The 23,112-nt window shown below is 41.1% G+C and overlaps 2 protein-coding genes across 7 annotated transcripts in view; one reads left to right on the forward strand and one right to left on the reverse strand.

Annotated features, from left to right (window-relative positions):
• Positions 1–124: 124 nt before the first annotated feature.
• On the reverse strand, positions 125–12,696 carry SLC35A5 (solute carrier family 35 member A5). Of its 4 annotated transcripts, none has more exons than XM_005433352.4 (7): positions 12,674–12,696; positions 10,336–10,488; positions 9,404–9,502; positions 7,573–7,706; positions 4,400–4,467; positions 2,305–3,100; positions 125–1,191 (listed from the first exon to the last, which is right to left on the reverse strand). In XM_005433352.4, exons 2-7 carry the CDS (start codon positions 10,463–10,465, stop codon positions 1,123–1,125), a joined length of 1,296 nt encoding a protein of 431 aa, XP_005433409.1. In that variant the 5' UTR covers positions 10,466–10,488; positions 12,674–12,696; the 3' UTR covers positions 125–1,122. The 4 variants fall into 4 exon arrangements, with proteins under 4 accessions (XP_005433409.1, XP_055567284.1, XP_055567285.1 ...); XM_055711309.1 differs by lacking the exon at positions 12,674–12,696 and adding an exon at positions 11,571–11,716; XM_055711310.1 differs by lacking the exon at positions 12,674–12,696 and adding an exon at positions 11,220–11,415.
• Positions 11,964–23,112, forward strand: part of ATG3 (autophagy related 3) — a 26,537-nt gene continuing 15,388 nt past the window's right edge. For 2 of the 3 annotated variants that reach the window (XR_008732381.1, XM_055711312.1), the window contains exons 1-5: positions 11,965–12,122; positions 15,812–15,853; positions 19,143–19,192; positions 20,427–20,497; positions 22,251–22,358. Coding sequence is in view for 2 of the 3 variants with exons in the window: in XM_055711312.1 (XP_055567287.1) it covers positions 12,051–12,122; positions 15,812–15,853; positions 19,143–19,192; positions 20,427–20,497; positions 22,251–22,358 (343 nt within the window). In the remaining variant the exon portion in view is untranslated. Of the gene's footprint in view, positions 12,123–15,811; positions 15,854–19,142; positions 19,193–20,426; positions 20,498–22,250; positions 22,359–23,112 lie in introns of all 3 variants that reach the window. The other variant, XM_055711314.1, reaches the window with a different exon arrangement.

The raw sequence follows: 23,112 nt of genomic DNA on the forward strand, positions 1-23,112 counted from the left end.
CCAGATGTTGAAGGGCATCACTGTAGCTGCATAATACACTTGCTTTCAGACAGCAGCCTCAGTGCAAACTAAGGCTTCACACACTGCCTTTCTAAACACAAAAAAAGACCCCATGATGTATTCATGCTGTGTAACACACTTTTGTTTTATTCAAGCTCTTTCAAATTTAGGCCACATAAATTGCATGTAAAATTCACTATTTGCTACAAAGGCATGCCAAATTTCCATTTCCCCACACACTGGAAGACAGGCACACAACAGTCTCACACTGAAAATGTGAGGAGATCTAGTGGCTGAAGCCAGTAAAATCTGTTCTGCTCTCAGTCACATCAGAGAAAATCAGAAAGAAAGGACTCCATAGGAGTCAGTACAGAGTTACACGGATGTACAAACACAAATGAAGACAGAATTAAGACCATTCAAACTCAAATCTGCTCGACAGATCAACATACCCTTAACACAAATTATTGATTTTTTATACATTCTTAAGTGAAAATTTGATGAGGTTGGTTCAGAAGGACTCTTCTACTCAGCCACAGATATGTCAATCTGAATTGCCAAAATACAATAAACCAGTCAATATGCCCCATTATTTATGAGGTTATTAGTAACATCATAAGTCCTGAAAAGAAAACTTACTGGACCATTTGTACATTGGAAGATGCAACAGAAACATTAATCAACACTCATACCACTTCTGCAAGGTGGAGAACTGTATTATCTCTGCTTTGCTAACCAAGGAATTCATACACAAAGTTGCAGTGACATCAGACAGTCAACCGAAGTGGTGAAAGACATATGGTTATAGTCCAGGGCTGCCTTCCACAACGTAGAACATCATCCAGACTACCGAGTCCAGGGTCCAAGCCTGTTCTTGTTTTCATCAGTTACAAATATTATCTCTTTCAGCAGATTTTGAACTCCTGATTTACATGGATAGGAAGAGGGAATACAACTCTCCATACATATAGCTTGAATGTTTTCCTCATCCACCTCTAACATCCAGCACCAAAATAGTCTCAATTGCTCCACAAGTGGGGAAAAATAACCCTTCTCTATGTTAATAAAATATGAACGTTCTCTTACTAAGAGTAATAAGCACTCCCCTGAGCCAGCCTTGTGCTAGAGGGACTCTTCATCTGTATCGATGTCACTGCTTGGTTTGTTCAATCTCTCAAATTCTTCTCCATCCTACAGGAACCAGAAGCAAAAGAGAACAATGTGAGCATTGTTATTAATACCAAAAAAATAAAAAAAAAATGTTGAAGGCATCATTTACATAAAACAAGACATTTTATTTTAAATCTCTTATCAATGTGTTGTAATCTTGCTCTAGGATATATATGCTTATAAAAAACATCCCCTGTATCTTTACCATTTTCCAGTGACTCGCTCCCTAGCCTATTCCTTCATCAGGAAGCTTGCCCACATAGTGTTATTTGTTTTTACTACAGCTGCTCAATGTAAGCGCTAAAATAGATAACGCCTGGTACACCAAAAATATATGACTTTGTGTTATTTACTTCTTATTAAACACAACCTGAAAAGGCACCAGGTGCAATTTCTGGAAAACATCTCTTCCAAGTTTAACGTTTCTTGGCAATACATGGAGACAGCACTCTCTTCTGGTTGCGACACGTATTACAGAAAACAGCTGTACACGCATATTAAAAATACAGACATGAACCCTTCCCCGACAGACTGACTGCTGGGCTCAGCTGAATGACATATCAAAGAGCAAGCCTGCCATGCTCTGGTTAACTAGATTACTATTCAGATTAAAACAAAACACACTAACAGGCCTGGGGGCAACGTTTTGTAAGAAAAAAACGTGTTAAAACTCTATGTTTAAACACTACCTTTTGGTCTTCAGGTATCTTTGACTGTTAAGGCTGAAAGAACTTAACATCAAATCTACCAACTCCTTCATGATATAGGCTCGGCTACACAGATTTATCCATTCTACTTAAGTACAATTACTTCCCAGGCTTCAATTTCTGGATACCCAGTGGCGTATTTTGGTTATAAAGGTTTCAAGGAAGGATTTGTACAAACGTAACATCACTTGTGGAACTGTCTATAGTCACAGCAGGAAAGCAATGCTTACTTAAGCTTCATGAGCTGAAAAAGTGGAATATGCAAAGCAACACCCAATCAATGTAAAAGATTTTGAGAAATACCCAGGGGGTTTTGTGTTTCAGGGATGAATCCGGTCATGTAAAATGAATCTTCCAAACATTCCATGGTGTAAATGGAGGTGAAACAAACGAGAAACCAGAGGTGGCAAGAACTGAAAAGCCTTACCCCACTTGACCTCTCCCATGCATCTCCTTTGACGAGTTTGCCCCTTTCCCGCAGAGTGGCATATTCCAGGCCTCTTGGTTTACTGGCATTATAGATGAATATGGAGAGAAGCACCACAGGAGCTTCCAAAAAGAACTCTAGAGAAGGCCTGAAGTCAAAGATGATGAAAGAGACGGTGGTGATGATAACAGTGGTGATCTGAGCAGTCATAACATGGAACATATTGTCTCGGAACTTCAAGATGAAGGCTACAGACAGCCCCAGGAAAGCTGTGACAAATATGAGAGCCACCGAGAAGATGTTGTGCCCATAAAAGAAGCCGCAGTTCCCTATCTGCCTCCGGTCCTTGTCCCGCAACCCCAGCATAAGCCCATTGAACAGCACCCCAAACGCATAGAGCTTGCTGTTCTGCATGAAGATGCTTTCAGCATGCTGATCCCCATCTTTCAAGATCTTTTCATTGTAGATGTTAGCCAGTGCAGAAATGAAGCACTGCACTAGAATAAGCAGATGGCCCAGGCTGAGGCGGAGAGGCTTCAATGCTCCTGCCATGGTACTGGTGACATTCCACTGGAAGCTGTGAAGGAAACTTGGTGCTACACAGTTGCCCTTTTCCAAGCATGCTTCCTCGGGTCCGGTATAGAGAAGGCAGTGGTTAGATGGACTAAAAAACATACTGTGATGGAATCCGTGTACAGCCAAGCTTTGCTGATGGCCTCCAGTTCCTAGAGTCAGGGCAACGATGGACAGGAATAAAATCACCAGAGATGCCCACTGTACCCAAGAGAGTTTTCGCCTAGGAGTAGACAAAAAAAGCCACCAACTTCAGAAACACAGTGGCACAAATTAAATTACAGGAGAACAAGCTCTATAAAACACATGAAAGACATCATGCCACAGGGTAAAGAAACAGATGCAAAGAAAAATCTTGTGTTTTTAGAATCAAGACTAAAATGCCAAAATGCAGCATGCTTTGCTATGGCAAAGGGGGGCCAGGCTAGAAATCACAGAAATACAAAATGGAGTAATCTGTAGAGACAATTTAAGGGAAGTCTTTCAAGATTGTGTTAATTCTAGATACTAACAACTTAAAAGCAAGCGTTGTCTCCATCTGAACACAGGTCTGATGGATAAAAAGAAATCACAGACATTCAAATAAGTACTCTCTGTCTTGGGTAAACTCTCACTACATTTCACTTTTCCCCCATGATTTCGTGCCCTTTTCTAGTATTTTATGATGGTAAATTATATAAATCTACGAACATAATTTATAAGACCGTTAGAATGATTTATACTATTTTTTCACTCAATCCAAGCCTCTTTAACTTGGGGAAAATCAAAAATTTGGATGATTAAGTAAACTGTGACATCACAGGAAACATAAAACTAAACAAATGAGAAAAAGCATTTCAAGTCAGACTATCAGACACTGTTTTGGTATATTAACACCTGTAGGAAAGGCATCTTTGCTCCATGTTCAACACAAGTGACTTTTTGAGTCATATCATTCCCCTGTCAGTCTTTTCTGAATCTAAATCATACCACACAGAGCACAAATCAGGTGAAGCTGAACATATATGACAGAGCGTCTGGCTTTTGTCACATGAGTAACAGACATACAATCACTTTTTAAAACTTACTGTGCAGTTGACCAGAAACACATCAGGGCTAGCACAACATTACCAAAGACACCACTATCTTTCCCTCTTAAATACCCCCTCTTGTTAGATGACATTCACATTCAATTAAGAATTACAGCAGACTGTAAAGAAATACTGCTAATCATGACATGTGAGATTTAATGTTCAAAGGAAAGTACCCAAACCTTAATTCTGACCATCCAACAACTATATAATCATGATTTCAGTTGTTCTATTACAGCTGACCAAACATGTGGAGATACGTAAGGAATCCCAATAAACTATTATTTCCTGCATCTTCAGATGTAGAAAACAAAGCCGTCTCTCCAAGTTGGTATAGCCACAAGAAAAGAGAATTACTGTTCCCATCAAACAAAGAGAAAGAATGTAGCTTAACTTCTTCATCAATGCTAGGAAGATATAAAATTTCATTTACTTTAGTAAACACTACTTACTTTAGCACTATTCTGAAGAGAAGAGCCGTTGTTATAATGACAAAATTTGAGAAGAGTACAGCCATTGCCTAGAAAGAGGAGGAGGGGAACAAAGTTATACTCCAGACATAGTATGGCTGTCAAAAGCCCACCAACTTGAAGAGTTCACCGTTCAGCAAGGTGCCAGAGTGAAAAGCATCATCCTGATATTGAACTTTCTTCCTTACCCAAGCGGTAGAACAACACGCCCCTAAAACAACATTCAAGTCCATTTCAGAATGTCAGGTAAACCACAGAGCCGAAGTTCCACTGTAGTGGGGAAAGCTGCACTGAAACAAAGATGTGAAGAAACCAACCCAGCGGAAAACTTACTTAACAAAAAAGAAAACGGTGTAGTTTTCTGTCAGATCAGTTCCCCAGCCAGGTTGACCAGTCAGCTGCAAAAAGAGCTGCATCAGCACAAAGGAGGAAGCTGCTTCAAAATGAAAAAAGAAAAGAATAGGAGAAGGCAAGGCTGCTTCTCGCTGCAGTGCCAGCTTGCAGCATTCATGAAATTCCAGATTTGCACAAGGTACTTGCAGATAATAAAACTTCTTGTATGCCAAATGCATTTTCTGCATCATTTATCAAAGGTAAGCAGGTACTCAGCTTGAATTTTCAAGACTGCAACTATACAAAAAAAATTAAACTATTTTAAAGTATAACTGAACACAACCCTGAAGTTCCTGTCTAATTTGGGAATAGCTGTATAATAATGACAGTGCCCTAATCCATGGCCACGGCCAAGCTGCAAACTCCTTGTGGCAAGGACTGTCCTTTTGGTCTCTGTTTTAGACGCTCCATACTGGGACACTGAACCAAGAAAAGGCTCTTTTAGGCACTGCAGTTACCATTAAAGATCAGAATCTACCAGGACCATTGGGGAAAAAAGGTTCTTTTGGGGAGGAGGTGGGGGTGTTTCTGAAAATGTGTGTCATTCAGGGATGCCTTGTGTAGTCGGTACACATACAAAAAAATCTAAGCATCTTTAGTCTTTTCTCCAACTCAGCCTTAGAGTGAGGTCACTTTTTTAGACAATTTTACACAAAACCACATATGGACTCAGAAATGTAAAACACAGACTTTATCTTGAGCTTTTTCATCTGTACTTCCACATTCCCAATTCTGCACAGCAGAGCCGTTTTCATTTACCAGAGGAAAAGCACAGGCTCTTTCTTTTCCATTATCTTAGTTCCACTCTATTCCAACATACTATCTCATGATTAATATATCTCATGAAACACAACACAAGGCCTCAGGTAAGCTGAAAATTGACACGAGACATCTGCCTAAGAAAACACAGCTTAATTTTCTAACTTGCAAGTTTACAACTCAATAAATATCTGTGTTAGGTGAACACTGTGGAAGGAGAAAAATACTGAACAAACAAGTGAATCTGGCAGACACCACTCTAGAAAAAAGAGGCTTGGTGCAAAATGTACAAGTGTTCTGTGTATACTCTGGTTTTGCTTTACAGTCAAAGCCCCCCATCCAACATCTCTGGTAACATAACACAATCAAAATATATAGCAGGACAGTTACAAGGAACTAATTTTGAGTCTGTTTTGTTCTCCAAAGCCTCAAGGGACTTCTGCCTTAGATGAGGAGGAGTAAGACAAAAATTTACCAAAGATCATTGTGCCACTATTTCACATGTCACAAAGTCTCTACAAAGTCAAATCTTACCACTACAAAATGTTAGCCACTGAAAAGTATCCATAGTTATAGCTGAAGCTTCAAGAGAAAAGTCTCACCAAAGCAATTCCACACTTCAAGCAACTGCTCACCCAGGTACTACTTAGTCCCAAGCTTAGTTTTTTAAGTCACATGAAGCCAGTTCAGTCAGGTGTGGCTGCCTTCTTTCAAGCATCTTGCCCCTCTGCCTTTACACTTACATGGTCTCCTACACTGTCCAGGTATTCTGTCTTACAGGTATTTTAGTTATCTCTTTTAGCACTTGTTTACCATAATGTTAGAATTTCAGCTAATCCTTATAAAATATATCCAGTTAAAAGGTGTAAGGTGCTAAGAGTTCTAAAAAAGAAGAATCTCAGAGCACATAGGTCCTGAGGGGAGAGAGACAGGGTGTGTGTGTAAAATATAAAACCTATGCATATTACAAAAGATTACTTTAACTGAGCCAAATCAAGTTGCTTAAGAAAGCAATATTGTTTAAGCTGAATTTCCTTCCTGAAGTAAAAAAACCCAATCAAACAAAAAACCCACACATGGCAAACCACGGAACCAAGCTCCCATGCATGTTATTTTAAGATATCTGACTCTTGATTTAATTAGATTTTTTCCAGACAGGTCCTATTCCAGACACTCATCTGTCCCTGACAGAAATGTACACCTAAAAGGACAATATTTCAAAGACAAATTAAAAAAAGAGAAGTAACGGAAACATTTATATTTAATTTTAATGTCAAACAGGGGCAGCCACAGTATTTTATAGCAAGCACTAACCATCTGTTTCCATGTAACTTCAAACACAGATTCTGAACCAAAAATTATCCTAGCATGAAAATAAAAGAAAGCACAAGAACTGTACTATTTACTGAGCATATGCAGATTCATCCAAAAGGATGAAAGTACCTAGAAGAAAGTACCAATTAAATTTTGTGCTTAAACATAACTACAAACAAATGTAAAAATTAAGAGTCAGAGTTTTCTTCCTCCTCTCCACAGTTCCTGTTACACTTCCTCCATTTGTGGGGTAACATTTATTCACTTTTCTTTGGAGTCAGTGTGAGAGGAAAACAAGTCATTATGTGAAGCCACACAGAGTGGTAGAAGCTGCACAGAAAAGTGCATGTCAAATACTAGCGAGATAAGCAAATGCATTAAAAGACAAATACAGAGTTGAAGAAACCAAAGGAGGGAAAAGCACTAAAAACCTGCCTAGTACTTAAGCAATTCAGCCTATTTCTAAGTCAATTCAGATGGAGAAAATACACAGACAATGTCCTCTACTGAGAGCTGTACAATACTGACTAGTGGGCAAGAGTATGGAAAAGTCTGGCTGGTCAGTTAACAGATCATTCTTTTACCTGTAAATCTTGCCTTGCCAGCGTTACAACTGCAGATAGTCTAAGGGCAATGTTACCAACCACTAAGATATCGGAAGATACTTTACTCAGTGTATGTATACTTACTGGCTGGAGGTAGGACAGTACGTAGAAGACAATCAAGTTATCCAAAAAGTAAAGAAAGGCAGGAATTGACCATTTCATGGAATTACAAAAATTCTTCCAGGAAAGACATTCAAAGGGATGATCCAAACAACCCTCTACAAGGAAAAGAAATCAATAAGAAAGATATTTTTTGTCGTATCAAAAGCCCATTCCCTTGTAACAGAATAGGTACCACTGTTCTGTTTTTAGGAACACCGCTGGACTGAAAAAACTAAGGTACCACAGTCCTCTGACACCATAGAGGACAAACCTAGGGCAGAAAACACAACTAGAGCAGCAATCCTGCATGTACAGGCATTTACCTCCTTGCTTCAGCAGAGAAAACATCATATTACCCCCATCAGAATATTCGTCCGCTGGGAGCAAAAAACCAATCAATTACCAACCATTCTTTGAGGACCAAAAAGCACCCTGAAGTCCCCACACAATAGCAACATCATTACTATTATCTTCTGATGATTATCAGTCAAATCTCAAACTGAAAAAACGACACAGAAGCAGATCTGTGTATATAGCACCCCAAAGACAGCCAGTAATGTCAGAAACGCAAAATAATCCAGAACTCAGTATCTGCAGCACACAGCACATAACCTGGGTAAAACTAAAACATATTGGAAGAAGGATGAAAGAAAGGACAAGCACAAAGAACGATATTTACTTAGGTATTGAGGCCACACGCATGACGAGGAAGGCTGTGATAAACCTTAGACTACTCTACAGCTGGTGACAGAAGTACTTTGTTAGCACAGGTTTAAGACTACACAATGTTATCTAATAGTCTTCTGAACCACCGACACACTGAGTTCAGCGAAACTCAGACATCTGGAAGAAAAAAGTTGGGGAGGGGGCAGAGAAGAAAACCAGAAAACGTACTCAGCAGTAGCCAAGGATGGCACACACTGACTGAATACATTTACTGTCTTAGGTATGTCTGTACTAAATGGTAGAGGTGAAAATTTCATCAGCTAGCCAGAGCTGCAGCCATCAATGTGGAGAAGCCAACAAAACCAGCAGTTCAATTTAACATGAGTCTCCAGTGCCTTACACCCTCTTCCAATGTCAGCGTCTGTTCTCTACCATTTTAAAATACTATGAAGTAAACCTCTCATCCTTTCTACATCAGGACAGAAAGTCCAAGAAAGAAAAAACGGCCTGCAATGCAAAACCAGTAGCTAGTGAAGCCTGGCACTGCTTTCTCTGAACAACAGCCCCAAGATTTGTCTTCACAACAAAGCTAACTTGAATTCTAACATTGAATTCTAACATTGTTGCTTCTGACTCAAATACCACTAAACACACACAAAGCCTCTTCAGTAGAAGGTGGCAGTGTTTTTAAATAAAAGCAGTCAGAACAGAGGCCAATAACGGCCAATCCTTGAGTTAGAGCAATTTATAAGCTTATGTTCGGTCATGACTTCAGCAAGGTGATTCCTATTATCCTTGCATGATACCATATTAAAATTCTGAAAATGTTAAACTTTGTTACACTTTCTAATTCAACTTACCTGTCTCCACTTCAGCTACTGCACACACGCAACTCAAGAACACCTGAATTTACAGTGCAAAGTAGAGTTATAAAAGTATAGTTATAACTCTGCATGGAGGACAATTCCAGTGAAACTTACTATCAGGACCTACTCCATACTACTACATGTATGTAAATCCATCATTAAAAAAACCCAAAATGCCCCCACCCGCCTACCCACCAAAAAAAACCCACCAAAAAAAGAGATCTGAAGTAAAGAAAATCTTAAGCCAACACATTTTAGTTATTTTAAACATAGGTACTCACCCTTTTTCTTAACCCATAGTGCCAATACCACACACAGGACCAGTTTTACTACTTCAGAACATATGTTCACTGTTGTAGGAAGGTAATCGTATTTATTATCTGTGGGATTCAGCAAATCATAGAAAGCACACAATCAGATCCTGTCTCCTGCATCCATAATTAGAGCAATAAATTATTTTAACACACACCCCCAGTCCCAATTTTAGCCATTTTCCATAAATGCAAAAGGTTATGCCAGCACTTTCATTATAAATATTCCAATTTTTATGATATACAGCTTCCTGAACAGCCTCCTTTCCGGGTTGAAGTCTTTCCTTATTTGGTCTCTTTCACAGTCCCAAACCATTGGCTTACCGCAGAACTTTTTGGAATAACTCAAGAACATCTATGTTTTAAAGAAATTTAAAAAAATGGGAATGTTTTCCCCAAACAGCAATATGCCATTTTTTCCCCTCACAAAAACCAGCTTCCAGATGACGCAGCCTTCTTCCAGGACTGTATCTTTGTTAGCATACTTTGCTAAAACTTGGCAAAAGGAGAAGCAGTAATACCAGCCAGTTACAGCACACCCACTATGATACCACTTTCCTCCTAAGCCTGTTGCAAGACAAATATTTCGGTCAAGACATGTACCATCAATAGTACTTACACAACAATTTAGTTTTTGAAAATCAGCTATAAAATAATTCACTACATCTTTTAAGGGTGAATCTCCACAGGGATCATACACCTTGCAACCCAGATCATAGCTTTATGTTAGACCAGTGACTATACAGAAATTTTTCCAATATAAAAATACACATCGCTGTTTACATAATAGAATATTTATGCCGGGAGCTCCACAGGTGGAGAACTAGGCTCTTGAGTATCCATTTCACTCCACACAAACTCCTTCTTATTCAAGGTACATGACGTTTATTGCCCAACAGCACCTTCATTGGCGGAATACTTCATCAGGAGGATTCGACTTGACCCCAACACAATAAACACCCCTCCGAGCAGAAAGGTATAGATGGTTGTCTTGGAGCAAAACACAAATCGATTACAGCACTTGGTCTTCATTCTGCTGTCTTACTGTCAATGCCCTTTGGATGACAAAATCAAAAAATACATTGTAAGCAGTGCTTCCAAAAACTGATTAAACAAGGTGAAATGTGTGTATTTCCCTGCTTTGTGTTATTTTATACAAAGATGCTTAGATTACAAGCCATAATCTCATTCTGCAGTGGTTGGGGGGTGCGTGGGTTGCTTCTGTTTAAATAAAATTAGGAGAGAAAGAGAAGGACACTATGAGAACCAGTAAAGGGGGATAAACAACGTACACACAGCAACCCAAAAGACGGCACAGAGGCCAGTTTGTCAGAAGACTGCACCTATGGAACACTGATTAGTTTAAAGGATTAATCAAGATACAATATTATTTTTCTGTAATAGTTTTATAAGTGGCTTTGTTCCCAATTGCAGCAAGGAAAAGTTTTGCAGCTGTAGAGCGAGCGCAGCATCTCGGAGGTCACCTGGCGGTTACTCAGCACGGGCCCGTGCCCAGGAGGCAGGGGAGGAGCAGGGATGGCCGGGGGCAGAGCTACCTCCAGCGCTGCCGTTACGCCTCACCGACCCGTTAACGGGCTCCCAGGCCTGAAGAGCCAGCTACCAGCCGGCCAGCGCCGGGGGGGGCTGGGGAGCCCCTTGGGGCGGCTGCCGGCGGGGCGTGCGTTAACGGCTGCCGCAGCTCGCGCCGTTCCCCCGGTTCCCCCTTCGAGCCAGGCCCCGAGCGGCGGCTCCGCGGGCCCCGAGGGGCCACAGGCCCAGCACCCACCTGGCGGCGGCAGCGCGGCCGGTAAGCGCCACCGAGCGCCCCCCGCGCTGCAGGAACACCCGCCCGGCGCTGCCGAGCGCCGGCTGCCACGTCGCTACCTCAGGTTGCGGCGGAGAGCGGAGGCGGGGCCGCGCACGGTGAGCCGGGCGGCAGCGGCCCGGGGCTCAAGCGCCACGGCCAAGCACAGCGGGCACAAGGGGGGTCCCGGGAGGCCGCGGCACCGCGCTCCCCCCTCACCGCCGCTGCACGCCCCCAGCGCCCACCACCAGGCCCCTCCGCCAGCCCCTCCGCTTCCCCCGCCGCACCGCAACCGGCGCCGCGGCCGCGCCCCCTCCTCCCCACCGGCCTCACCTGGCGGGGCGGGGCCCTCCCGCCCGGCAGCGCGCGCCCCCTGGCTGGCCGCCCAGCGCGGCCCCGCGCGCCCCCTCATTCTCTTTGACAACCGGCCGCCGCCACCGCCCCGCCCACGTGACCACGGCTCCACCCACCCCCCCGCTCCCCACGGCCGGCGCGGCGCGCATGCGGACGAAGAGCCCCCCCAGCACCTTCCCGCCTCGTCGCGCGCACGCGCCCCGGGGCGTTAGGGCCGCCGCTGGCCCGGGCCCGCCCCCGCGCAGGCGCATCGCCGCCGTCACCGGTGCGCGACATGGGGTGGGCGGAGACGGAAAAAGCCCAGGGAAGGGCGGGGGGGGGCGCTGTCATGTGACCCGCTGGGGAGGGGAGGGGAGGGGAGGGGGGCGGTGCTGTGCTGCCGGGGCGGCCGCCGCCGCGGAGATCGTTATCCGAGGGGCGGGGGAGGCGGCTGTCCTCTTGGTGGGGCCTGCCGGCAGCATGCAGAACGTCATCAACACGGTGAAGGGGAAGGCCCTGGAGGTGGCCGAGTACCTCACCCCCGTGCTCAAGGTGCCTGGCGGGGGGCGGCGTGAAGTGAGGGGAGGCGCGCGCCCCCTGAGGCGCTGGAGTTGTTAAGGGCGGGGGGGCGACAGGGACGGGGAGGACGCGCCCGCTCTTGCGGAGGGGCGGCCGCGAAGCACTGAGCCGCCGGCGTCGCGGGTAACGTTGAAGCGGCCCCGGCGTCCCGTTCCCCACCCCCCCACCCCCCGCCGGGTGTCGCCCGCAGTGCGGCCGCTGGCTTGTTATGGCTGCTCCCGCCTGCGCCGGCATTGCCCTGCCGCACCGGTGGGCTGTGAGGGGCGCCCGGCCTCCCCGGGGCTCGCTCCGCCTCGCCGGAAGGCGGCCGGTGGCGGAGGCTTAGTTCCTCGTCTGGGCCCTAGGAGCTCCCGTTGCGGCGGCTTTACGCAGCCGGCGGGGGGTCTCCGGGAGTGCGGCGCTTACTCCCGGCCCCGGGGGAGGCTGTGGCGGCGGAGCCATCGGCCCTCGTCCTGCGCCGGGGCGTGCGGGGTGGAGGGAGGGTGACTCGGAGCTCACCGCCCAGCGGAGGTGGGAGCACTCACCTGGGACGTGCAGGCCTTCGGACACCAGGTGTTGCTGGTCCTGCTGCTCCAGGAATAACTTATTTGTTGCTGTTTTCTGTTAAAGGGGCTAAACTTTAACTGGTTGTGTGACCAGGAATGGAAATCCAAAGGTGCTCGTGTACTGATAGGCTTAAGCCTGGTTTCAGGAATGCGTTGCAATGGTTATTTTGGGTAAGAGTGCAACTTCTTCAGCTGACATAAGACCCAGGGCCTGAGAAACTGAAAAGTCCTTGACTTAGTATAAACATTACTTAACAACGACTAAAAACATCAGTGTGTTATCAGCATCGTTCTCATACTAAATCCAAATCACAACATTGTACCAGTAACTGAAAATTAACTCCATCCCATCTGAAACCAGGACGATATCCACCCCTTATTCCATACCATTTATGTCAGGCTACGCTTTCCAACACACCATCACTTTCCCAGTCTTTTGATAGAAACGTACGGTTATTATTCCCTTAGGCTATGGACTATCTCTCTAAAAGTCCCATTGAGTTCGTTTAGTCCAATGTTGGGCTCCGTAACAGTCTGTCAAGGCAGGAAAGATGGTGCTAGGTGTTGCCTTGTATGTTGAAACCAGTTCTGATTCTATCACTGCTGCACTTGGTCTGGTTTCATCAGAGTTCATTCTTCGTTAATGTGGCAATTGGGAGGAAGTCAGGTTCAGGTTTGCAAATCCGGAATGGCAGACGGGCACTGCGTGCATACAGAAGTGACAATGTACAGTGTTGTATAGCAATTAGCATCACACAATTTGATTTATTGACTGTTTTCACCCAAAATCGATTCCCCTTGAGGGGATAATTTTCATTATGTGAGCAGGTCTAAAATTATGTAGCATAGCTTATTTCTGTATCGGTGTTACTATATTAATACAAGCCTCTGCGTTAAAGTAATTGCGAATAGTAGAAATGGGCTGTTTAGTTCTTGAGAGTGAATTGTAATAGCCTCCTTGTAAAGGTGGACAGCATATCTGTTATGATTCCTGTTGTTGCTTATTTAGGTGGAAACAAATCTTAAGTGTTTTCCTGCAGTTGTTAGACTACATCCCATCTTACGCCTCCTATTTACAAATGCTTTTTTATGTAAAACCCACCTTTGTGTGTGAATGCTTAACTTGTCAGCAGTTCTTTCACTACTGATTTTCACATTTTTCCATGTTTTTGAAAAAATACTTCTACTGTAATCGTTTATAACAGTAGCCTCTCTGCCTGTGGTTTTATGGTGTGACTTTCTATATACCTTGTACTCTGCAGCTTTAGATCTTTGGGCAGAAGACAGGGATACTTAATTATTAATTGAACTTGTCCCTCTGTGGTATATAGTACGCCCTTACCTGGATAGTGACCTTTCTAGAGTTGCCCACCAATGTGACATATATGGGATGCAGTGAAGCTGTGGGGTGGAAAGGTGAAGTGACCTGTTTACCATAGTACAGTTGCTGTTGCACAGCTGGTGTAATAGTGGAGGAATTCTTGTGCCCAGGTGTTCTACTGGGAGAAGGCAGAGTAGAACTTCCACAAATGGGAGGTGGTAATATTATGTGTATGTGTTCCCTTTAAAGGGATTGAAATAAATTCTCCAATTTGGTAACTTAGGAAAGAAACTAGACCTGTGTCTCGCTGATTTACCTACTACAGAATATACAGAGATGAAAAAGTGCATTATTTACCCTCAGGGAACAGAGAGTGGATATTTTGTATGTTTTTCTTTGTGTAATTCCAGAAACACAAGTTTGTTCATGTTGCCTACAGCTTGTAGTTAATTTTGCAGTTAAATAGTAAGTTGTCTCCACTGTAGTGTTGCATAGTGTGTTATTGAGAATTCTCAGTTTTACAGCAATTCAAATTGCAAAATTAGGGTTGTTTGAGTTTCTTTGGTTTCTGTTAAATAGCGTATAGTGATGTTATGGTATTTATACAACTGCTGGTTTGCTTTTCTTGATCTTGTTCTTAAATGTCATCTTTAGAAATGAGGGAGAAAGGAAGTAATCAGTATGAAACAGGTGTGCTTATTTCCTTGTACATAGCACGAGTGATAGCATACACCAGGGCAAAGCATCAATAACCAAGTCAAGCAGTGGCTGGTTTTCTTTAATGGTTTCTTAATGGTTGAATAAGGTGAAGTTGTAGCTAAAAGTGAGGTACTTTACAGTTCCTGCTTTTAGTCTTGATAGAAAAAAAATCATGAGTTCTTTAGGGAAAGAAGTTATTCAGTAATTGATGATGCATAAACTTGAAAAGTCAGCTATGCCATGGTTGAAATTTTATCCTTTTTCAAAAGCCCTTCTTAGGTAGCTCTAATGCTGAGGAACAGTAGGTTTCCTTGGTGCTTGAGATTTTTCTGAAATGAAAAACCAAACAGAAACAGAAGTCTGAAACACAATACACTTATTCTGTATTTAAATATGCTAAAAGATATTGTATCCTTAAACTTCATAACTGTTGTCTTTAATGCAGAAGTACTTAATCTCTCCGTGCAGAAATAAGTCATGTTGCTGCTTGCCATCAATTCTGTCGTCCATTAAAAAACATGACAATATAAGACAATCAGAACTGTTTCCATGGGATGCATAATAAAAGCACAGAAATTACTATATAAAAAAAAGCTAAAACTAAAGACTTTCTACATAACTTTTCCTACCACAGACAAAAGTCAGTTTGGTCATTCATTTCATGGCCTTTCTTAACTGCAAAGCATCATACCGATGCATTGCAGTGCTGTTCAGTGCCTAAACTAGTCCCAAAGTCCTGACTGTGAGAAACACTAATTCCAATTTGTCTCTTACTGGCAAATGTAATATTCAGTGCCAGGGATCTTTTCTTCATTACTGATATAATTGACTAGAAAAAAAAAAATAAAATACTTTGTGATCTTTTTTCATCATATCCCACATTCTGCTACAAGTAATTTTGCTGAGCCTTGCATTATAGGTTATGGAAGTAAGCTGCCTCTCAGCCCTGCTAGTGGTTGCCTCCAAGCAGATTCACAGATCACTGTGGACAGAGCTAGTTTCAAGTCAAAACCAGAGCAGATGTTTGTCTTACCAGTAAAGTGGGGTACTTTGATTTGTCAGCAGTTGTCAAAATTTCTAAACTTTCTTTATTGCAGGAGTCCAAGTTTAAAGAAACTGGAGTAATTACACCAGAAGAAGTAAGTATTTAGAAACGTTGAAATATATTTTGAAAGTAATGATAAAATTTACTCAAAATGACTGTGTTAATCTCAAGCAGTTCATGTCTTTGCCAGCTAATTATTGCTTCTTGGCACAGTTTCCACAAAGTGGAAGTTCTAAATGGCCTTTTTACTCTATAGATGAAGTAGATAAACAGAATTCCTCTTGAGATGATACTTGACATCTGAATGTGGGATGCTTTTTTCCTGTATTATGCTGTGAGAAGCTTGTGAGGAAGCTCGTGCTGGGTCAATAGCTCTGTTTTGTGTCTTGGAAGTTCAGGACTAGAACAGGAATATATCAATTTCAGAAGTCTCTTCCATAACCAACTCAAAGGGGAACTTGTATCTTGGGAATAGTCTTTGCTTACTTCTCTTTTGGTCCCTTCCAAGGCTCTGGCTAAATTATTACATGTGCTTGTCCACACCACATATCTAGTAATTATTATTTTTTCCCTCCTCTTCTCTATAGGCTGCTTCAGGCTGGTTGTATTTTGGATTGCAGCCAAGCAGTTGTAGTTTTTTAAGGAGTCTGATGGGAAGAGAAATAAACAGATGTTTTTTCTAGAATAGTAAAAACACTGATTGTGCAGTGCTGTTTTGACTTCCCTGTTCTGCTTTTTCTCTTATTAAAGTGCTGCTGTTCTGAAAATACATTGTCTTTACAGAGGTATGAGAAAACAATATTAAGACTGTTAGGTAGAATGAAAGAAAAATGAGACTGAATGCACAAATGTGAAGATGAGATGGAAAAAGATGGAACAAATGATGACTGATGCAGGTAGATAAGGTGGACAGAAGCACTTTTTCCTAACGTTGGTACCTAGCATTTTTTTGTTATGTTGCATGGCAAGCAAGAACTCGTGCTTTCTATGATCCAGAAGAGTAGTGCCTAGAAAAACAGGCTTAGCAACGTGTGTTCTGCTGTTCTGATAACCATACAGATGTGTGTGTGTATAGAAATGCTTATATATTATATAATATGTTTGTAATTATATTGTATATAAAACACGTATAACAGTGAAAGTCTAGACAAATGTTCTACTAATGCTTAATCCCTTCTTGACCTATGGGAGAAAATTTTGCAGTAGTACTGGAAGAAAAGGTACTTTCTGTTGAACATGGCAAGAACCACAGTATGTTGTGTTAAAGTCTGCACCATTTAAACACTGTTAAGAATGTGAATGGCCTGTGTTCTCTGTATAAAGTTAGATGCTGATAGGATGAAGAAATTGGATCCTTCAAAGCAGTAGTCAAGGGAAACACTTAGAAAAGTGTTTCCTAACTTAGAAAAGTTAGAAAAACAGCAAGATTTGTTTTTTGTTAAGTTTAGGTGAGACTGGAATGTGGATCTGCTGATTGTCCCTTTGACAGTCTTTCCTCTTTCCTGATGATTTTCATCTTTATAGAGTCATGATTGCTAAAGAAGAGTTGAAAGTCATCGATAATGATTTTAGGATGTTATCTTCGAATGAGTTTGGATTTCTAGGGTAATGAATCTCAATTCAACTGTATTTTAGTCTGAGACGCTGACTGTTTTACAGACATTGTGGGGCTCCTGTGGCGTGCCTACGAAGATGAATCAATTAGCAATAAGGCTAAAGATGACTCATTAATCAAACTCAACACCTACTCCCTCTTTTCATATATGTGTACTTGATTTAATTGCAACAAATTCTCACCTGTCATGAGTTCTTAATAGTTAATACCTCAGAAAGATAACAACGGGTTTAATTTTATGTATATAAAGCATAGGCGTAATATATTGAAAATAATTCTTCCCAGAAATAGAAGTTGTTCTCTTGCCACTTCTGCAATATTGATTCAGGTGTGAGATAGCATTAGTGCTTGTGAAACAGAAAATGAAACCAGCTAGATAATTTTGCTACCTAGGTGGAAGAAAATGCAAATAAAATTTCAAGTATTGTTTTACATTTTTGCATCTGTTAGACCTACAAAGTAAACACAAAGATTTTTTTCATCTTTAATAATATATTTTAGCAGTGGTGCCACAGTGTTCCAGTTCCTTGAACAGAAAACTTTAAATAATTCTGGAGTTTCATGTGTTATTTATTATTACATAAAGGCTAATGAGTTTTAAAATTTCCATACGTATTGGAAGGGATTACTGTTTTCCTTAAAGTGAAGACTTCACTTTTGCTAGAGACTTCTGTTGGAAAACGGGTGAAAGCAAGCACTTTGCAGAGATTAAACCTGTTAATCCATGTGCAGTGCATGTTGTGGAGTTTTCCACTACGCTGATACGCCTCGCTTTGGAGGACATGGTGAGAAAATGGCTGACACGCTGCAAGCCTGTTGTGTCACATTACAGGAGCTTTTGGTCAGCTTGGGGGTATGTTGTTATAAACTGGCATTTTAAGGCAAGAAAACAGCTGTAGCAATTGATGTGCACCTCATTTACAAAAGTAACTGGTGCAAAGACCACACAGATCACTTCTCTTAAGTGCAGGCTTGCCTTCCTCAATTTATGTGGACAAAAAATAAGCTCAGTGGGTTAGACTTTGCTGGGTGGAGTTTTGAGTTTGTACACAAGTCTAGCATGCGTTTTCCAATATCACTTTGAAATAGTGATGTAATTTTATAAAAGCCTTTATCTCTCATACTTAGAACAAGTACAGTGAAGATTTTTTAAAGCTATTTCTTCAGAACAAAGTTATACATAGGGTTTTTAAATGTACTAAGTACATGGTTATCCATATTAAGTTAACATCAGTGGTGAACTATTATAGTACTGGTTATCACTTAAAAGGTATACTGTTTATTCCTCTGTTGCAGTTCTCTCTCCGATTCAATGAATTGGTGTCAGTCACACTTTTCTTCTTGCTGCAAGATTGTTTTGAACACTGAAAGAGAATGACATATTTTTTTACATTAAGATCTTCATTGACTTTCTTAAACTTTGAAGATGGCAAATAAAAAGAGTTTCTTCATCACAAAGTAAACAATGTTACTGGGTCTAGAAACTTTTTTGCTTGTTACAAGACTGATAGTAACACCACAGCTTTTTAAACTTTTATCTGAATTGGCTGTTGTGCTTAGTATGCATTTCCTTCAGGTGAAGTTGATTTAGTCTTTGGGTTTTCATGGTTAGCTGAGAAATGGAGTTAAAGCATCAGTCATATAAACAGTTGTTAGTTACATAGTTAATCTCTCAAAGGGATGTGCAACTGAAATACTAATATTGATAAAAAATGGAAATTATTTCCTTATACCATATTTAACTGTAGGTTTTTTCCTGTCTTAACAGTTTGTTGCCGCTGGAGATCACTTAGTTCACCACTGTCCTACTTGGCAATGGTAAGTAAAAACAAAAGAACTGTAGAAAGCTAGCATCCCTAGCTATGCTTTTATGTGTTTCTGTTGGATGCAGCTGTACAGTTGTCGTGTTCAGAATAATCCATGGACTCTTCCAGTAGAACTTCTGCTGTTTTTCTGATGAAGCTATCTTTAAGTCAGGCAGGACTTATATATTACTCTGTGTAGCAGTAGTTGAGATGAGAATTTGTTTGGGGATTTTTTGTTTGTTCATTTTCCTAGGGTTTTAAAGGAAATAAGCTGGTGCATACTGTGAATGCTTTCATTGCTTACCTGCAGTAGCAGCATGTGTACCTACACTTGCCTTGGTGACTGATGATTGAAAAAGCAAAGGCCAAAGGCTGTGTGCAGCTGGAATTGATAGGAAGTAGTTGTAATTGGTGTATTTTAGACAAGCATTTGTTAAGTACGTTCAAGTTAGCCCACATCAGATCACTTTGTGCAGTGCTGGCCCTTGGAAATCCCTTATCTTTCATGTACAATAAGGATGCAAATAAGGTGCTTCCTCATGTTTTACTGGTGTCTTGCATTATAAAACTAATCAGTGCCTAGATGGGCATTGCCTGTGCAGCTGGTGTCATCAAGGTTCTTGGCTCTATACTGGGCCATGAATTGCTGAAGGAGGAGTTATTATGCTTGAATCATTGTTTCTTGCCCTTTTACTGTCTCCTTCAGAGAAAACATGTTGAGTCTGGTCTATGTGCCAGCAGTTTGGAACAGGCTATTTAGAATGTTACTCTCTTTTCAAACCAAAAACTGCTGAAGGTGAAAGCAAATGCTTGAGTAATGTGAGTCAAAGATTACTTGAGTTCTAGTGACTATGGGCAGGTTTTATATCTATAGAGGTCTATTTCTTGCTTTTTCTGAAGTTGTTTTCTTCAGACATTTGGGACTATGTTGTTGCTGATCCTACAAAGTTTCATATAGACTAGATTTTTCTGTCAACCCATCTTTGCTTGGCCATTTCAAAGTGAAAGTAGTTTTTGAAGCAGGGAATAGTTTTGACCCCAGACTCCATGGTTTAGGGATGACCCACCTTTCTGACCCCATACCTATATCGAAGTCTTTGTATAGGGAGGAGTAAAGTCATAGCGAATGGATTCTGAGAACAGGTCAAGTATATAAAATGTTCCTGATATACACTGAAAATAGAAGGTTTCTTTTGTTTGCAGATCATCAAATTCTCAACCCTTTATTGGTTCTCTTCATTTTACAGGGCTTCAGGAGAAGAACTAAAAGTCAAGGCTTATCTGCCAACAGACAAACAGTTTTTGGTAACTAAAAATGGTAAGGCTGAAGTTTAAATACGTGTTCTTAGTGTTGATAGCATGGTTGGCTGTGCTGCTAACTCTACTGATTGTCTGTAGTGACAGGGGAAATAAATATCTTGTACTTTGGTTGCTTTGGCTTTGCAATATTAAAAAAGTTTTTCATGCATATCTAAAATCTTTTCCTTAGACCAGTTGTTAGCAGGGCTTTATACTCATAATACAGTTTGCCTTGATGAAGTAGAAATGAAGTTTAAACATTATAAACCTCCTTGTCTGTCTTGCCTTTCTCCTGTCCTTCAACTCATATTCAGTGTCAAAAAGGAAAATATATTTATTTTGCTCTTTCTTTTGGAAAACCTAGGCTATTGAAGTGTTTCAGAAATGTCTTGCAAGGTGACACTGATACTTCTAGTTCAGATATGTAATTAATGTTACTATCCCTGTCAATAACAATAATATGAAATAAATTTTTAAATAAAATTTTGATCAGCTTTATGGTTGTGTATATATAATACTTGTGGTGACTACCTTTTTAATGGATGAGAAGGCTAACATCTTGACACAACCATGGAGAAATAATTTTCTGAAAAGATCTTGTATCAAAATGTGTCAAAGATAATGCCATCGGATGAAGCTTTAGTACTAAGAACAGCCTGGGGAGATTTTTAGCTGCAGTGGGTTGTACTTTATACTTGGATTTAACTTGCTGGCTGTTGGAGTCATGCAGTGCACTATCATGTGAAAATGCTTACAGTAGTGTTGGACAGACTTTCCTAAGATGGTCCTGATGGCTGGATGGCCAAGTGTTCTATGTTGTTTCTCTTGTCCCCCTACTTCCAGGGTCCCTCATTTCTCTGATCCTTCTAGATCACGTTTCAAAATAATGTGTTTTCTGCTGATAGTCATGCATTGGCACTACCGCCTGAGTAAAAAGTTGTGGGCTACAGGTGAGGCCAGGAAGCATCCTACAAACCTCATTGTGGAAGTCTTTGGAGAACGTCACTTTCACACCACTCTCCTCCCTTTGTGAAAGGTCTAAGAGCAATTTAAAAATTCTGCACTTCATGCAGCAGGTTTTCTTTCCTCCACGCTAGTAGAAAAGGAGCATTTTTTACATAATCATTGTTTACAATGTTGGAAAATGTTTGTTTTGTCTTAATCAGATCTGCATTCTTTCTTTGACTATTTTCTGAAAACTTTGTATAAATCTTTGCTTGAACGGCTCTGTAATGCACATGACTGAAATAATTCTGAATAGGATATTAATTCTAACCTGTTCTGAACCTCTAGATGTTAATTTATAATTCAAAATACCTAATATATCGCATAAATGGCTGATGCAAACTTTTAGCAGAATTCTAAAGACAAATCAGTTCAGTAAACAGATGCTAATCCAGGCAAAGTTGGACTTAAACTAAAAGTTGTTGAGCAATGTGAAGAAAACTGATAGGTTGTCTCCAGTTGTTAGCAAATGAGAAGTTAATTCTTTTCTAATCCTTAAGAGTTTGGATGAGCGTGCTTTAATGGATAATGGAAGAATGAGTTTTTAAGGCCACTGCGAGTAGTGTACTGTATATGAAATAAACAGTCTGGTACATCACATCAATGTTTTTTTTTAAGTTCATGCCTTTGCACTTGTCAGCTTTAGGATTCCTTAAATAAGGAAGTGAGACTACCACGTTTCAGAAGGTCTTGTAGGATAATTTCTTGCTCCAGTCTGGTTTTGTATAGGAATGACTGCATTCATTTTGTTTTGCAATTTTTTGCAGTGCCGTGCTACAAAAGGTGTAAGCAGATGGAGTACTCAGATGAGCAGGAAGCAATTATAGAAGAAGATGATGGTGATGGGGGATGGGTAGACACTTTTCACAATGCAGGTATTCAAAGTCTTGCTTCAGTCTTTGCATTTGGTAATCTGAAAGATTTTCGGTTTCCACTCTTAGAAGGTAAAATCTTTCTTGTATATGGCTGTGTACTGGTATCTGATATGAAAGAAATAGGTTATGTTGCCACTTAACCACTTGATTGGTGCATAACTGCTCAGATGTTTCACTGTATGGCTGTATATGCCTGAAACAAGCTACTTTTTAGAGGTGTTGACAATAAATTATTTCAGTATTCTTGTATTGAAGTTCTAGGAAGCTATTTCAAAAATGAGCTGTGTAGTGGCTCATTCCTTAGTAGGGAGATCCTGTGAAGAGAATGCGGGTTTACATTATTTGTTTGAAGATTATGCAAAATTCTGGGTTTTTTAGTAGATTGCTTATGAAGCAGGTTGAGATCTTTCTCTTAGTGATGACCTCAGCTGACTTCTATTTTAGTATTTCCCATTCTGTTGGATTGTTAGATTGAGCTAAAAGTGTGGGAATCATTAGAAAATAGCTATTACCTTAGAATCTGAGATCACTGGGGGAAGCAGAAAGGCACAACAAAGAAAGAAAATACTGTTAAATGCAGAGGTGAGTGTGGGTGATGATTCTTTTTTACCCTAAGTCCTCAGATGAGCTTGCGTTTATAAAGAAGTCTAAAAATTGCTGCTAACATGAATCTGTCTCTAGCTTTTCTAGCACAACCTCTTATACATCTTTTTGTTCTTTTCAAAAAAATAATTTTATTAGTTCTAGTCTGTTT

The sequence above is a fragment of the Falco cherrug genome, chromosome 5 (assembly GCF_023634085.1).
Source record: "Falco cherrug isolate bFalChe1 chromosome 5, bFalChe1.pri, whole genome shotgun sequence".
Classification (NCBI taxonomy): Eukaryota; Metazoa; Chordata; class Aves; order Falconiformes; family Falconidae; genus Falco; species Falco cherrug.